Source organism: Pelobates fuscus, chromosome 1 (genome assembly GCF_036172605.1).
Source record: "Pelobates fuscus isolate aPelFus1 chromosome 1, aPelFus1.pri, whole genome shotgun sequence".
NCBI classification, from domain to species: Eukaryota; Metazoa; Chordata; class Amphibia; order Anura; family Pelobatidae; genus Pelobates; species Pelobates fuscus.
This window is the reverse complement of record NC_086317.1, coordinates 477068031-477084454: the sequence shown is the minus strand read 5'-3', so window position 1 is coordinate 477084454 and position 16424 is coordinate 477068031. Positions and strand designations below refer to the sequence as shown.

At 44.9% G+C, this 16424-nt stretch overlaps 1 protein-coding gene across 1 annotated transcript in view; it reads right to left on the bottom strand.

The window, feature by feature from the left end:
• The window catches only part of MOGAT2 (monoacylglycerol O-acyltransferase 2), a 108317-nt gene extending 92122 nt beyond the window's left edge, over positions 1 to 16195 (bottom strand). The window contains exons 1-2 of the mRNA XM_063432300.1: positions 16003 to 16195; positions 4108 to 4286 (exon numbers count right to left, since the gene is read on the bottom strand). Of these exons, the coding sequence (XP_063288370.1) occupies positions 4108 to 4286; positions 16003 to 16096 (273 nt within the window). The 5' untranslated portion in view covers positions 16097 to 16195. The remainder of the gene's footprint in view (positions 1 to 4107; positions 4287 to 16002) is intronic.
• Positions 16196 to 16424: the final 229 nt, after the last annotated feature.

Sequence of the window (16424 nt, the reverse complement as noted above, 5' to 3'; positions counted from 1 at the left end):
TAGAGGGGTAACAAAAGACCTCAACGGTAACAAAAGATCGCTGGTCGCAGTCAGTCTTCTGTGCATGTGGACGATGCAGAGTGGTCTCTCCCCTGATGGCCCAGGTGGGCAATTAGTAGCTCTTGAGTGTTTGGCATTGGTTTGCCTGAAGGAGGCCCACTAACCCCCTGGCTCTTCCATCTCTAATTCCCAACCTTAGGTGTGGGTGACATATCTGCCTGACGTGGTTCTATAGATGTCCAGAGTTGGTAAAATATCTCTTCCACACACTTCAGGGATTGTGCGATGAACTCATGACATGTTGTTTCAGGCTGTGTAGGCTTGTGATCACGAGCTAGAAGAACAGTCGCCATCATGAGAGAGCATGTTGCATTCAGCTGAGGTAGCATTAAAGAGTTACACTGATGAGAGTTGTAAACCAGTGGGGACTAGAATATCCCCCACAATTCCAGAGGGGGAAAAGGGGTTGCAAAATATCTCTGTGCGTGCTCAATGTTGAGCAGAATGGGAGATGGGCCACCTCACCCATCCTACAGTTGCACCAGACCCCGCCGGCGTCTTCAAGATATGCAGAGAAGAGTGGGATATCCTGCAATAAGAAAGGTGGGGTGCTACCAGTATTAGAGAGCCCTAATTGATGGCTCCATTTCATGCGAGTGGATTTATAACATCAACGTCTTTCTTATAAAAGTACATACCATCTGCACTATTCTGTTTTTTTGTTTTTTTCTGGCTTTACATATGCTGCCTGTTTGATTTTTTCCCATTTTCATTTTATGTGTAAAGAGGTAGCAGCCCCTGTCTGTTGGTTTTAGTTCTTGCAATACCTGCATCATAGTATAGGAGACTAACATAATTAAATTGGTTCAAGTAAACTCCAATTATAAAGAATAGTTATGCTTAATGTTCTCCAAGACATTCCAATGATTTTTTAATGCATCATTTGTAGTGGGTGGCTTTTTAAGACTTAAAGGAACACTATAGTCACCTAAATTACTTTAGCTAAATAAAGCAGTTTTAGTGTATAGATCATTCCCCTGCAATTTCACTGCTCAATTCACTGTCATTTAGGAGTTAAATCACTTTGTTACTGTTTATGCAGCCCTAGCCACACCTCCCCTGACTATGATTGACAGAGCCTGCATGAAAAAAAAAAACTGGTTTCACTTTCAAACAGATGTCATTTACCTTAAATAATTGTATCTCAATCTCTAAATTGAACTTTAATCACATACAGGAGGCTCTTGCAGGGTCTAACAAGCTATTAACATAGCAGGGGATAAGAAAATCTTAATTAAACAGAACTTGCAATAAAGAAAGCCTAAATAGGGCTCTCTTTACAGGAAGTGTTTATGGAAGGCTGTGCAAGTCACATGCAGGGAGGTGTGACTAGGGTTCATAAACAAAGGGATTTAACTCCTAAATGGCAGAGGATTGAGCAGTGAGTCTGCAGGGGCATGTTCTATACACCAAAACTGCTTCATTAAGCTAAAGTTGTTCAGGTGACTATAGTGTCCCTTTAACTCATAGCATTTGTTTTCTAAGAGCAAATTGATTAAATGTTTAATACTGGGATTAAACTAGATTTCCAACATTTTGGAATGACCATTGTAGTCATTGTAGCAATTAAAATATGGCCTATCATAATTTTGTAAATTTTAAATATATTGTCTGGGAAGAGCTTAAACAAGCACAACTCAGGTGTTATAGACTATGGAGAAATTAATGTCTTTGATTAGTTTATGGACATTTGACCAAAATGCCTGAATACATGGGCATAAGTCTAGCCAAGACTCTGTCAAAAATGCACATGCAAAATAAATCAAAGGTTTAGCCTGATTTAAAAAGAGAAGATGGGGAGATGATGTAACCTGAACATTTCCTGATGATTAGGTCAGATTCACTCCCTGAAAATGAATACCCTCCCCCAAAAAATGAATATATTTAAGGGCAATACCCATGTCCATGGCTTTATCCTTTTTCAGTAAGATTCGTTCGACTACGTTGGCCTTTATTTGGAAGAATAAACCTAGCAGGGTAAGACTATCTGTTTTTCAGAATCTCCGTATAAACGGTGGGTTGGAAATACCTGACTTTAAAAGTTATTACGCTGTGAATGCAGCACAGATTTCAAATTCATTGTGGATGTTAATTTGCCTGTTTGGCTACAGATGGGGAAGGAAACATTACTTTGACATTCAATGAAGGAAGTGTTATGGGCGCCTGTCACATAGTAAATGCCCCAAAATTAGGGGAATGTTTCCCTCTACTAAAATTACTCTTAAAAGCTTTGGAATGCACTGTATAAAGCTCTTAAGAAAAACATTGTTAGAGCCAAACCGGTAGCCGGCATGACATCAAAAAAACAGAAACTTGTGAATTGGATCATGTTGGCTACCAAACGGGCAAAAATAGTTGGCCTCAACTCCGTCCTGCATGACTGAGGTGACAAACAATCAAAGAAAATGATTTAATGGACAAACTCACTGTGATAATGCAGAACTCCACAAAATCATTAGAGAGAGCATGGGCATCCTGGGCAGGATTGAGGACCTAGTTGAGTGGGGCGGGTGGTGGTCTCATGGTGAATCACTGATGCCCTTGGGTGTGTTCTCCTGAGGGTCAGACATACCCACAATGAAACCGCATGTAACTAAGTTGCCTGGGGGGGGGGGGGGGGGGCAGGGGGGGGAGGGAGTTGGAGGGGATTTTTCTCTTCTTCTTTCATTTTTATGGAATAAAACAAGGTGGTCAAGTGGGACCATTTTGCTAAATGAAAACAAAATACCATTTGGGTGATCTGGCTGCTCCGAGATATGAAATTATGGTTAATAATAAACTTAAATAAATGTTTGAAGTCCCTGAGTTGGATCTTAAGTATAATTTACAATATGAAAAGATGTACCTCGAGGACCCAAGCAGAAAGCGATCTATATAATTATATTATTCTTACAGAACATTTAGGACTTTGGATAGATCGATATTTCTCATACAGGGTTACCGTATTTACTAAAGTAAGACTTCACAGTGAATTTAGAATTTAAGGTCAAAATCGTCAAACTGCAGAAATTCTCTAAATCAGCTAGTCTGGCCTTAAATGTAAAATTCTCATTGAATTCCCACGTTACTACATTACACTGATAGTATTTGCTGTGGGAACAAACATTGCAACCTTTCACTAAACCGTTTGGATCATTTAGTTGCACAGAGTTCTTATTCATTAACTGCACTAAACCTGTTCGATCCAGCAATTAGTTAAACTAAAATTAAAAAATACATTTAAAAAAAACTTTATTTCAATACCCTGATTTAAAAAATAAAAAAATACCTGGCATAAAAAAATGGGTGATCTCCTATTCCTAAATACACCACTAGATGGCACTCTGCTCTTTACTGTGAATTTTTATGATTCGTTTGATATAGAGTTTCATAACTGCATGTGGGTGGGGGATAGTTCTGCTGGGACAGGTGACCCAGGGCAGTGATGTACAGCAAACCCTGCTAGGTTGGTTTCTGGTATTCTCCGACCGAGCAATGAGGGCTGTATTATTTAGAGGGAGATTTAAATGTGTGAGAGATAGGTTTGGGCATTGTTCGACCCATTAACACATTTACTTAGCCTGCCTCCCCCTCACCCCGGCACAAAGTTGGAAGGAAAGCATAAAAATAAGGAATTGTAAAATGCGTTGGTTGTAATTTTTTTTTTTTTTTTTTTTTTAAATGCCTTTTATTGTAGTGATTTGGTTTCACCTAACTTGATATAATCTTGATACATAGCTCTCATTATTTTTTCTATACTTAACATCACCTTGGTGGTTAATTTAAGCTTAAAAAGTGGTAACAAGTCAACATTTTATTTCATAAACTTTGAGCATATTCTCTTTTTTTGTGGAAAAATTGGGTCAACTGTGTTTTGCTTAAAAAAAAAATGAATAAATAAAATTGTTTAACTGAAAAGCTAAAATGTTACCTATCTATGGCACCAGATTTCAGACTAGGGAATAACTTTATATTATAAATGTTCACCTTCCAATTAATCCATTTCAGTGTTCCTACGTAAATGCACATATCCATGTACACGAGACGTACCGGACGTGTTGTACTTACTGTGATTGGAAAGTAATCTCTCATATATCGCCAGACAGCCCATCTTCTCATAACATCACTTCTTCTCCCGCCTTGGCTGGGGGTGTCCCAATCGTAAAACCAGTAGATTCCATATAAAACACTTATTATCCAGAATCGGGTGAAGACCAGAAGAAAGAAGAGGATAATACACGTCTGGGCTGCAAGAGAAGCAATATCAGTGATGGTCCTCCTTGATGAAGTCAATCTCACTCAATCACTTAGCATGGCTTCACTCAACCAAGTAAGCATCATCTCAATCAAACACGTGAACTCAATTTCCTCCACAGGCCTGTACAGTCCCCATACCTTAAGCCAAGAGAGAATCTATTTCATACCTCCCAAGTGTCCCTATTTAGCAGGAACAGTCCTTATTTTGAGCCCAAATCCCTCTGCCTCTCTACTAGAAGCTCCATATTGTTGGTGTGTTTGAGTGTATAACAGAGCACAACAGCAATAATACTCCCAGTAACAGAGCTCCACTGCAATGATACTCCCAGTAAAGTGTCTGAGTGTATATCAGAGCTCCACTGCAATAATACTCCCAGTAATGTGTCTTTAAAATACAAAAAACGTGTTTGAAAATCAGTCTGTGTAAATAAGATTAGTGATGTCGCGAACATAAAATTTTCCGTTCGCGAACGGCGAACGCGAACTACTGCAAATGTTCGCGAACGGACGAACCGGGCGAACCGCCATAGACTTCAATAGGCAGGCGAATTTTAAAACCCACAGGGACTCTTTCTGGCCACGATAGTGATGGAAAAGTCGTTTCAAGGGGACTAACACCTGGACTGTGGCATGCCGGAGGGGGATCCATGGCAAAACTCCCATGGAAAATTACATAGTTGATGCAGAGTCTGGTTTTAATCCATAAAGGGCATAAATCACCTAAAATTCCTAAATTGTTTGGAATAACGTGCTTTAAAACATCAGGTATGATCTTTTATCGATCAGGTAATGTAAGGGTTACGCCCACTTCACAGTGACAGACCAAACTCCCCGTTTAACGCACGGCAAACAACCGCAAACAGTCCATTTGCACAACCGCAAACTCCCCATTTGCACAAGGTTGGATACCAAGCTAGCCATGTCCCGTTCCTTGTCCTCACTGATGTCATTGAAGGTCTCTTCCTCCACCCAGCCACGTACAACACCAAGGGTCCCCGAAAGGTGACAACAAGCCCCCTGTATTTGTTTTTTAAATGTACACTACTGTTACACCAGATATGAGTTGCACTGGTGTGACACTGTGCCCTGGCAGGCCCTGAAACGCACACGTGTGAAGGAAACTGACTGCTATTATATTACAGTCAAAAACTTTTTTTTTTTAAATGCAAGCTATTGTGACACCCAGTGGCGTACTAAGGGGGGGAGGGGGGGGGAGCGGCGGGGGCGGTCCACCCCGGGTACCACTCACTAAGGGGGTGCCCAGGGCGCACTTTCACAGGGGCGGCATTTCGCCACCCCTGTGTCTTATGAAAAGGGACTGGTGTGCCGCGAGTTCGTGTATCAACGCGATTTCCCATCAAGCAGCAGTAGGTCCTGTTCTCGCGATCCGCAAGAGCGTTGCCGCAGCAACCCGCGGCACGCCCTCGCGGATCGCGAGAACAGAGGACCCTGCTGCTGCTGCTGGATGGGAAACGATGATGCAGTACTGGGCCCCTCTTCACCAGTCGAGGAGTACAGGACGGGCAGGTAAGTGGCAGCACTTATTCCACACAACATGCACACTGCACACACTATACACTGCATACACTACACACACACACTATGCACACTATATACTGCATGCACTATACACAGACACTGCATACACACACACTGCACACACTAACTATACAGGCATACACTGCATACACACACACACTGCATCCACTATGCAAACACACTGCATTCACTACGCAAACACACTGCATTCACTACGCAAACACACACTTATACATGTGTATCTGTATGTCTGTGTGTCTGTGTGTCTGTATGTCTGTGTGTTTCGGTGTTCAGTGCCAAATACATAAAAAAAAATTTGCAGTTGTTTTTTACATTTCAAAGTGGGGCGGGGGGGGGGGGGGGGTGCCAAATAAAGGCAACTAGATTACACAGGGAAAAAAAAGCAGACTGATGTTCTAGCCCTAAAAAAGGCTTTTTGTGGTGCTGTCCTTACAGCAGAGATCAGATGAGTCCTTCAGGACTGTAGTGGACACTGAATACACTAGCCTAGCTATCGATTTCCCTATTAAATCAGCAGCTACACTGTCCCTCCTCTCACTAAGAATGCAGCTTCCGGGGGGCGGTGCCTAGCTGTCATGGAGGAAGGATGCACTTCGTGTGAGCTCCCTCAATATCTCACTTTAAGCAGCTATCAACAAGCGAATTTCACCCCAGAAGGGGATGACCCAGCAATGTTGCTCCTACCTGACCGACCCGACATGCTTAATAGCGGTCAGCAACTCGACAGAGTCTTACTTACCTCCGCGTGGCAAGTGTGGCCTGGTGCTCACCGGGCGGGAGAGGCGGCCGATCTCCCGATCCTGGGATACCCAGGAGCAGCTACTTCCCGGCAGGAGCTCCGCTACCCCCCCCCCCCCTCGGACTGGTGGGGGTTATCCCGGTCCACCCCTGAGAGGCTGTCTGGAGCTAATGGACGCACAGAGTACAGCCGCCCAGGCTGACATACTCATCTGCGACTCTCCCAATATGGCGGCAGCCGCGTGTCCTCCTGGTACCAGCAAAGCATGGCAGGATATTGAGTCTAAGCTGGACAGACTCTTTAATCAATTTTGGAAGCAAATAACAAGCAGGAAGCCCCAACAAGCTCCACCACAGCTAAGCGAAGCAGTCCCCATTAAAATCCACCAACGCAAAAGGTGTTGAAGACGGGACCGGAGGCACAAACAGAAATGCAGAGCCTGCCCCACGTCAAGCACTCGCCTCCACCTTAAGCCACCACAATCCCGCACCGGACGTGAAGCACCACCGGGACAGATCCGACCACCCAACAAAACAAGCTTCCACCACCTCAAGCCGCGAACCCGGCACTCAGCCAGAGTCTTGCCTTTGTTGTTCCAGGTATCAGGGACTCCCAGGGTCTGCACCTGGCGCCCAGAAGGGATCGGATGAGCACAAGCAGTAAACAGCAGCCTGCCAAGCATGTCCCACTATAGCCGATCCTCCACACCATGCCTTTGATCACATGAACTGCTCTCTGCACATTAACTAATCGTAAAGTAGCAAGCGTTTAACCCCTTACGGACACATGACGTGTGTGACATGTCATGATTCCCTTTTATTCCAGAAGTTTGGTCCTTAAGGGGTTAAACATGTCATTATTTCACCTCCTTAAGAGTTTATTGTCGTAGTTCCTTACATGCCTTTACCTTAACCATTCATGTATTATGTTATTCACTAGTCTCATCTCATGGGGCGACTCACACTTGATTTATAACTAGTGGTGGAGCTGCTGATATAAATACACAGTTGATAACGTGCAAGCTACACCCTAAACATGACAGCCATCTTTCACAACAATGTACTGCTATATACTCATACCCTCAGTGCAACTAGCCATGATATACGCACGTTCAGCCTAGCATGCTCAAATATAAGACTCTTCTGTCTTGAAAAAATTAATAAAATAATAATAAAAAAATAAAAAAAATGAATGCAGCTTCAGAATTAATCTAAATTGTATGCTGTCTAGGAGGTGGGAGGGTCTGCTGCTGATTTGCTGATTGGCTGGAATGTGTCTGCTGACTGTGAGGTACAGGGTCAAAGTTTACTCAATAATGACAAATAGGGGGCGGACCAAACATCGCATATGTTCGCCATCCGTGGCGAACGCAAACACGCTATATTCGCCAGGAACTATTTGCCCGCGAACCGTTCGGGACATCACTAAATAAGATACGTTGTTCTTGTTATACATTAAAATTTAACTGGATAAATTGTTATTAATAAGTCAACTAAAATCTCTCAGAACAGCCCCGTTTGTTTGTTTTTACCGGAGTGGCGATAGCGGAGGTCTATACAGAATCCCATCCATTCTTTGTGTTACATGGGCATTTATTTCTTACACTGCAGCTAAGGATTCTGGGCAATGATTTCCTTTAGTCTCTCAGTACATTCCCCTTTAATGCCTATCCACCCGTCCTGATCTCATACCTCATACCCAACGTTAGGAGGTACGTGATAGAGGCAAATACAGCCGTGTGAATTTCTGCATTTAACTCTATTTTTCAGGCAAATAAATTTTTTTACATATAGGGGATAAATAAACAATCTTGGAAAAAGACAGTGCACCTTTTAAAGTGTCCATTCAATATGAATTAATAACATTATTGATCTTTATTAAATTGCTTTACGAGAAGCAAGTATCAGTATCTGGAATTTCTGAGAAGGTTTTAAGAATGGAAGCACACTCCAACTTCTACATCATAGAGCTGCCACGTACCTGCTTTACCTATTAGTACACTGATAGTAAGATTTTTTTTGTACCTGGAGCAATTTGCTGACAGAATCATAAGGTTATCGAAGATCTACACATCATGCCGATTATGGCTCTAACAAAATTATAAAACAAACAGTCCACAGTGGACTTCGCTCGTGGAAGTTCTCACTTCCAATTTAACATTAAACCTGCGTCTTGGTCGATCTGCGGAGTATAAAATCCAGATACAATCAGCACCGTGTTTACCCCTGCTGACTGTGGATAAAAGTCATTTTACGACAATCTAGATACAAACTTACTACACACACCAAATACAGACAAGCCAGAATAGTTTCTGATCAATCAAAGCTGCAGGAAATGTGTCCAAGTAATTATCTAACCCTTTGGATTGCTTGTTCTAATCTCTTGTCATCAAAGGGTTGGCTCGAGAATAAAAATCACTTCTTGACCTGGGATAAGTTTAATGCAAAGTAAAGTCCGGGATGGATTACGTTGGTATAATATATCATCTATCAAACCAAAAAACATCAGATTGTTACCGAGAACGTACTCGGTAACAATATGTATATAACAGAATATATACTGAGCATGAGAGAAAGTTCACATTGCGCATGCATTTTGTGGTTTGTTCTTCGAAGGGGTGTGACAAGAGACACAGTTTGTGGGGTTTTGCTGCATGTCCGCACGATTTTATGTCTACGTCTACAAACGTCGTTTTTTTGCCAATGCTGGATTTTGTAGCAAGAAATAAATGGGAAATGGTTTTGCAAATAGTTGGAACCTGCCAGCTGTATCTTAATCTGGTTTAGGAGATCTGATGTTCAGCTGGAATCACGGTCAATGAAAAGGCAGGACAGCTTTATGGGCAATATAATGGGAGTTTTTATGGGCGTTTGTAGTAGTTTTAACGGATGTGTATGGGAGTTTAACCCCTTAAGGACCAAACTTCTGGAATAAAAGGGAATCATGACATGTCACACATGTCATGTGTCCTTAAGGGGTTAATGGGAGTTTAATGGGAGTTTTAGTAATCTATAGCAATTGTAATGGATGTATAGTAGATATGTGCATTTGTATTTAGAATAATGAAAAATAACAGAAAATTTAGTTTTTCATTAATTTAGTCATAATCTGGATGCAAATGCATCATTGAACATCATTGAATGGCTCTCTGACCAAATGCAATTTGGATGCCCTTCAGGCATTGCAGCGAGCAGCCGCTGCCTACTTGCTATTTAGCAGACATGCCCCCCCACTGGCAGCGTGATAAGTGAGGGCATAGAGGAGGTAGAACAAAGACTCATATTTTATAAAAACATTGAACTTATTTTGCCCTTTTTGGGGGCTGAAGAAAAGAAGATTTAGAAGAAATACATCAAATAATAAGTACACTGATCAGCCACAACATTAAACCCACTCACAGGTGAAGTAAATAACATTGATTATATCGTTATAATGGCCCCTATCAAGGGGGATATATTAGGCAGCAAGTGAGCAGGAAAAACAGGCTAGCGAAAAGATCTGAGTGACTTTGACAGGGCCAGATACTGCTGGCTAGATGACTGGATCAGAGCGTCTCCAAAACGGCAAGTCTTGTGGGTTGTTCTCAATATGCAGTGGTTAACACCTACCAAAAGTGGTGCAAGGAAGGACAACCGGTGAACTGGCCTCAAGGTCATGGGCTCCCAAGGCTCATGATAGAAAGGTATTAGAACACACAGTGCATCGCAGTTTGCTGGGCATAGTGCAGCGTAGCCAAAAAAACATGTGCATGTCAGTCGTTTACCTGGGGAAGAGATGGCAGCAGGATGCACTATGGGAAGAAGGCTGGCCAGCAGAGCCTCTTTCTGCGTGATAATGTACCCTGCCACCAGGGGCGGGCTGGGCCGGGGGGCAGGGAGGCAATTGCCCCCCAGGCCGCCCGAAATTATTTTAGGACCGGCCGCGGCGGGCCGGCCCTTTAAATGCTGCAGCCACCGAGCGCTCTGTAAAGAGCGCTCACACGGCTGCAGCTGCTTTTCCCTCCCTCCCCTCCCCTGTAGGTGGCCGAGCTGCACTCCAGTCCGCGGTCCCGGCCAGAATGATGGGAAGGTGCACACTGAGTGTGCACTTCCTGTCAGTCCGGCCGGGTACAGGAAACAAACTCCTGTTCCGCGCGGAACAGGAGTTTCTGTTTCCTGTACCCGGCCGGACTGACAGGAAGGTGCACACTGAGCACCTTCCTATCACTCCCGCCGGGACCGCGGACTGGAGTGCAGCTCGGCCACCTACAGGGGAGGGGGTAAGAAGAAGGGGGGGGGAGTAAAAAGAGGGGAGGGGGAGAGTAAAAAGAGGGGAGGGGAGGAGAGTAAAAAGAGGGGAGGGGGGGAGAGTAAGAAGAGGGGAGGGGGGGAGTAAAAAGAGGGGAGGGGGAGAGTAAAAAGAGGGGAGGGGGGAGAGTAAAAAGAGGGGAGGGGGGAGAGTAAAAAGAGGGGAGGGGGGAGAGTAAAAAGAGGGGAGGGGGGAGAGTAAGAAGAGGGGAGGGGGAGAGTAAAAATAGGGGAGGGAGAGTAAAAATAGGGGGAGGGAGAGTAAGAAGAGGGGGGAGAGTAAAAAGAGGGGAGGGGGGAGAGTAAAAAGAGGGGAGGGGGGAGAGTAAGAAGAGGGGGTGAGAGTAAGAAGAGGGGAGGGGGTGAGAGTAAGAAGAGGGGAGGGGGTGAGAGTAAGAAGAGGGGAGGGGGTGAGAGTAAGAAGAGGGGAGGGGGTGAGAGTAAGAAGAGGGGAGGGGGTGAGAGTAAGAAGAGTGGAGGGGGTGAGAGTAAGAAGAGGGGAGGGGGTGAGAGTAAGAAGAGTGGAGGGGGTGAGAGTAAGAAGAGGGGAGGGGGTGAGAGTAAGAAGAGGGGAGGGGGTGAGAGTAAGAAGAGGGGAGGGGGTGAGAGTAAGAAGAGTGGAGGGGGTGAGAGTAAGAAGAGGGGAGGGGTGAGAGTAAGAAGAGGGGAGGGGGGAGAGTAAGAAGAGGGGATGGGGGAGAGTAAGAAGAGGGGAGGGGGGGAGAGTAAGAAGAGGGGAGGGGGGGAGAGTAAGAAGAGGGGAGGGGGAGAGTAAGAAGAGGGGAGGGGGGAGAGTAAGAAGAGGGGAGGGGGGAGAGTAAGAAGAGGGGAGGGGGGGGAGAGTAAGAAGAGGGGAGGGGGGAGAGTAAAAAGAGGGGAGGGGGGAGAGTAAGAAGAGGGAAGGGGGAGAGTAAGAAGAGGGAAGGGGGAGAGTAAGAAGAGGGGAGGGGGAGAGTAAGAAGAGGGGAGGGGGAGAGTAAGAAGAGGGGAGGGGGAGAGTAAGAAGAGGGGAGGGGGGAGAGTAAGAAGAGGGGGGGAGAGTAAGAAGAGGGGGGAGTAAGAGGGGAGGGGGGAGTAAGAAGAGGGAAGAGAGGGAGTAAGAAGATGGAAGAGAGGGAGTAAGAAGAGGGGAGGGTGGGTAATAAGAGGGGGGGAGTAAGAAGAAGGGGGAAGTAAGAAGGAGGGGAGATAAGAAAAAGAGGGGGTAAGAAGAAGAAGGGGGAGTAAGAACAAGAGTGGGGACTAATTAGAAGAAGGGGGTAAGAAGAAGAGGGGGGTAAGAAGAAGAAGGGGGAGTAAGAAGAAGAGGGGGGAGTAAGAAGAAGAGGGGGGAGTAAGAAGAAGAGGGGGAGTAAGAAGAAGAGGGGGAGTAAGAAGAAGAGGGGGGAGTAAGAAGAAGAAGGGGGTAAGAAGAACAAGGGGGGGAGAACACACAGAGGGAGGAGTGAGAAGAACACAGGGAGGGTGGAGGGGGGATGAGAAGAGCACAGGGAGGGTGGGTGAGTGTGAGAAGAGACCGCTAGGGGAGGGTGGGGGAGAGGAGAGACCACTAAGGGGCAGGGGAGAGCTCTAAGGGACAGAAGGGACAGCTCTATAGGACAGGGGGCAAGACAGGGAGCTCTTTTACACTACGCGCACACACACACAATGCATCCCTATACATACACAGAAACACACAATGCACCCCTATACATACACAGAAACACACAATGCATCCCTATACATACACTGAAACAGAACATGCTTCCCTTACACACAGAGAAACACACAATGCATCCATTACACACACACACAATGCAACCCTTACACACAAAGACAATGCATCATTTGCACACATACACAGAAACATACAATGCAAACCCTTACACACACATGCAAACACACACACTGTTTTCTTACATACACACAGAAACACAATGCATCTCTTACACTCAATGCACACACATACAGACACACACCTTGCATCCCTTATGCATACAAACACAGATTCACACAATGCATCCCTCACACACAACCAGAAACACATAATACATCCCTTATACACAAATACACACTGCTTCCACTACACACAAACACACTGCATCACCTGCACAAACTGGTATCCCTATACACTACATACCATAAACACACATATTAGATAACACATAACACATCCCCTACACACTCCACTCCCTGTGAGCGAGCTCATGGGTAGGTGGAACATATAAGTGGACTTATGAGTGGGCCTTATGGGCATACTCACCGTCAGGCACTGGGGCCCAGACCTTGAGCTGTGTAAGAGGCCCCCCCAAAATGGAGCTGCTTCCAATTCTCCCAGAACGTTGAATTTTGTGACCACAGTTGCAAACAGCCTCCAGAGGTCCTGTTCTACACCAGACCAGTGGAGCCAAACTGCAGCCCATCATCATCCTCATCTAATTGTAAGTAGGCAATCTAGTATATTATTAGTGACACTAATCTATAATTTACCTCACATTAAAGGGACACTATAGCTTAATTAAGTGGTTGTGGTATCTATAGCTGGTCCCTGCAGGCTTTTTAATGTAAACACACACTGTGTGCAGCACTGGTGTTAGTTCATATGGCAGATCATATGGGTGGGGCATTGTGATGTCACATGGGGGGGGGGGGCGGCAAATTTATATTTTGTCTAGGGCGGAAAAAATCCTTGCACCGGCTCTGATCCTGGGCAGGTGCACCAGTCTACTGGTGACCCACAGGAGGGGAGTGCACTGATTGCACTGCACTCTCCTCCTGCCCAGACCCGTCTTGACCGCAGTGCAAGTGCCCTCTGCCCCTAATTTACAGTGGCTCACACTCACAACAAGCAGTGCCTGGAGCCCTTTGCAGAGACGGAAACAAAGAGGTTCTGCGGCAGCTGGCCGTCCTGCAAGCATTACAGTAAACAGCTGTTCCCCATGCAGCCACAGGTGGCGTTGTGCTGGGAGACTGTGATTACTCTTCACTTCCTCCCAGCCTACAGAGCAGCGCATGGGGGAGAGAGAGGAGGAGGCATGATTTAATCTTGAATAAATCCTCTAAGCAGACCTTTATAAATTTGGGGGGATCAGCTCTGTTTCCACAGTTTATTGGTGTTTACTCTGATGTCTGTATTAATATTGAGGGATGTCTAAGTAGTAACGTCAGTGTGTGTCAGCAGGGCCAGCCGTTGGGGTGGGCAAGCTGTGCGGTCACGCAGGGTGCCATGACAACAGAGGCGCCCGGCGGCCAACACAGCTCACAAGTTGGGTACACCAGCATATTTAATTTAAACGATTCGCTGGTGGTCCACTGGTGCGCACCAGCAGTAGGTGCAGTCAGATCATATCCTCTCCATCTCATTAGAGATATATTTGCAGAAGCTCATGGAAGCAAGGTGAAAGGTTAGTGTAGGACCCACCTGAGAGGTTTGCTTTGACGTTGGCAGGTGGGCTAAACTCTCTAATGGCCATTGGAGAAACTAAATACCCTCCATTTGTTTAAATATGCATTTGGGAAGAGATTTGGGAAGAGCATAGGTAACTTATTTCTTTGGTTTTTACAAATGTGTAGTCCTGACATTATAGGTCTAAATACCATTTAGCCCTCAAGCCCTCCCTTGAAAAGGTGACTTACTCACCCTATTCCAGTGCCACATGGGTCTGGTCGTGGCTGGCTTTGCCCTCGCTCTACCCCTTTTGCTGAGATCATCAAATTTGAAAAGGCAAATTTGGGAGGCTATTGCACATGCGCGTCAAAAGGCCACATTACACCAATCAGCATCTCCTCAAAGAGATGCATTGACTCAATGCATCTTTATGGGGAAAGTTCAGCGCTCCATGCAGAGAGTGGAAACACTGAACGTGCAGCACTGACCCCGGAAGCACCTCTAGTGGCCGTCTGAGTTACTGACATTGGAGGTATCCATAGGCTGTAATATAAACACTGCATTTTCTATGACAGTGTTTACAATACAATGCTTGCAGGGACCGGCTATAGACATCAGAACAACTATTGAGCTGTTTTTCTGGTGACTATAGTCTCTCTGCTAATGCCAGATACCACAGGACACGTTTAGAAGTCTTGTGGAGTCCATGCCTCGATGCATGAGAGGTGTTTTGGCAGCACAAGAGGACCTACACGATATAACGCAGCTGGTTTTAATGTTGTGGCTGATCAGTGTGTGATTTATCTTTCCTTATAGATATTAAGGTATTACCCATTAAACCTCCCATATGCTCATTATCAGTATACAATTTAATTCCCTTGTTATGGACTAGCAGCATTTTGGAATGAATGGACTCCAATACAGTATCAGACCAAAGATGGTATTTCTGCTTTGGTGCTAATATGTCAGATCCTGTCTGGAATAATGTGATAAAGGAACACAATATATTCTCTAAAAATGCTATATTGTCAACAGTTCTGAAAAAAGTAAATGCATAAATGAAAACAGGATGTAGCAAGCCATAGTGACAGCATTTATTTAAAACAATAGGTTAAATCCTTTGTGACCAATTCTGGCTACATCGCCCCCAGCTGGGCAATAATGGTAATACGTCCTGGGAGCAAGGTGTATTGTGGCTAATTACCTGCATGTTCATTTCCTGCACATTAACCCTGCATGTGATTGGAAGAATTATTGCAGCAGTGAGTTAATCACGCACTGGGGTTTATCTGTGAAAATTGGAATTGTGAAGAATTGACAAGAGAATTATCCATTTGAGATCAGAAAATGCCAATCTGCAAAATTCTGAAGCTCAGCTGTTTTTCAGCTTGGCCTAAAATCTTCAACTATCTGTGAGATCTCTGCAGCTACCTGTACAGTGCACAAACCTCACACTCACTCTCATTCACACCTCCGTACACAGTTTCAGTCATGGGAGAATTTGGACAAAGTTGATCATCCTTTGAAACAAACGTTAACTGACGAATAAACCAAACAGATCGCTTTTTGCGTGCTACTTAACCATTTGAGTTCCGGAGGTGTTAGCTACACAAGGAGCTTTCTCCATTCTTTTTTCAATATGTTGAACTCTTCACGACAAGGGACCAGGCAGATCTCTTTAAATCATGCATACATACTGTGCCTTTGGTCAATTAGGGGTTAAAACAAAACCGAAAGAAAGTTTGCATCCTTACCGAGTGCCAGGAAAGAGTACACCCACTGGACAACGGCGGCTGTCTGCAGCCTCCTCTCTAAGGGAACAGAACGTGGCGCAAATTCTATAGCCATAATGGACGGCAGCCTCGGCAGGACTGTACTGTGCACAGAGAGTATGATTGCCCAAATGGCTGGAACTGGGGTCCAAAGTCTCCCTGCTCTTACATGACGTGTTTCGAAGTCTGGGCATTAGTGCAATACTCTGTAAAGAAAGCTCTACGATTAGTACACGCTAGGTTAAAATCCAGTCCCAGAAACTTGTTCAAACAGAGACTGATATCTACTTGCTACTATATCAGCAGCTCTCTTATCAAACATCACATAGTCCTTTATACTGTAGCCATGGATGGCCCTGTGTGACTCAGGTATGTCAGCCTCTGCAAGATAACGCATTCATTCT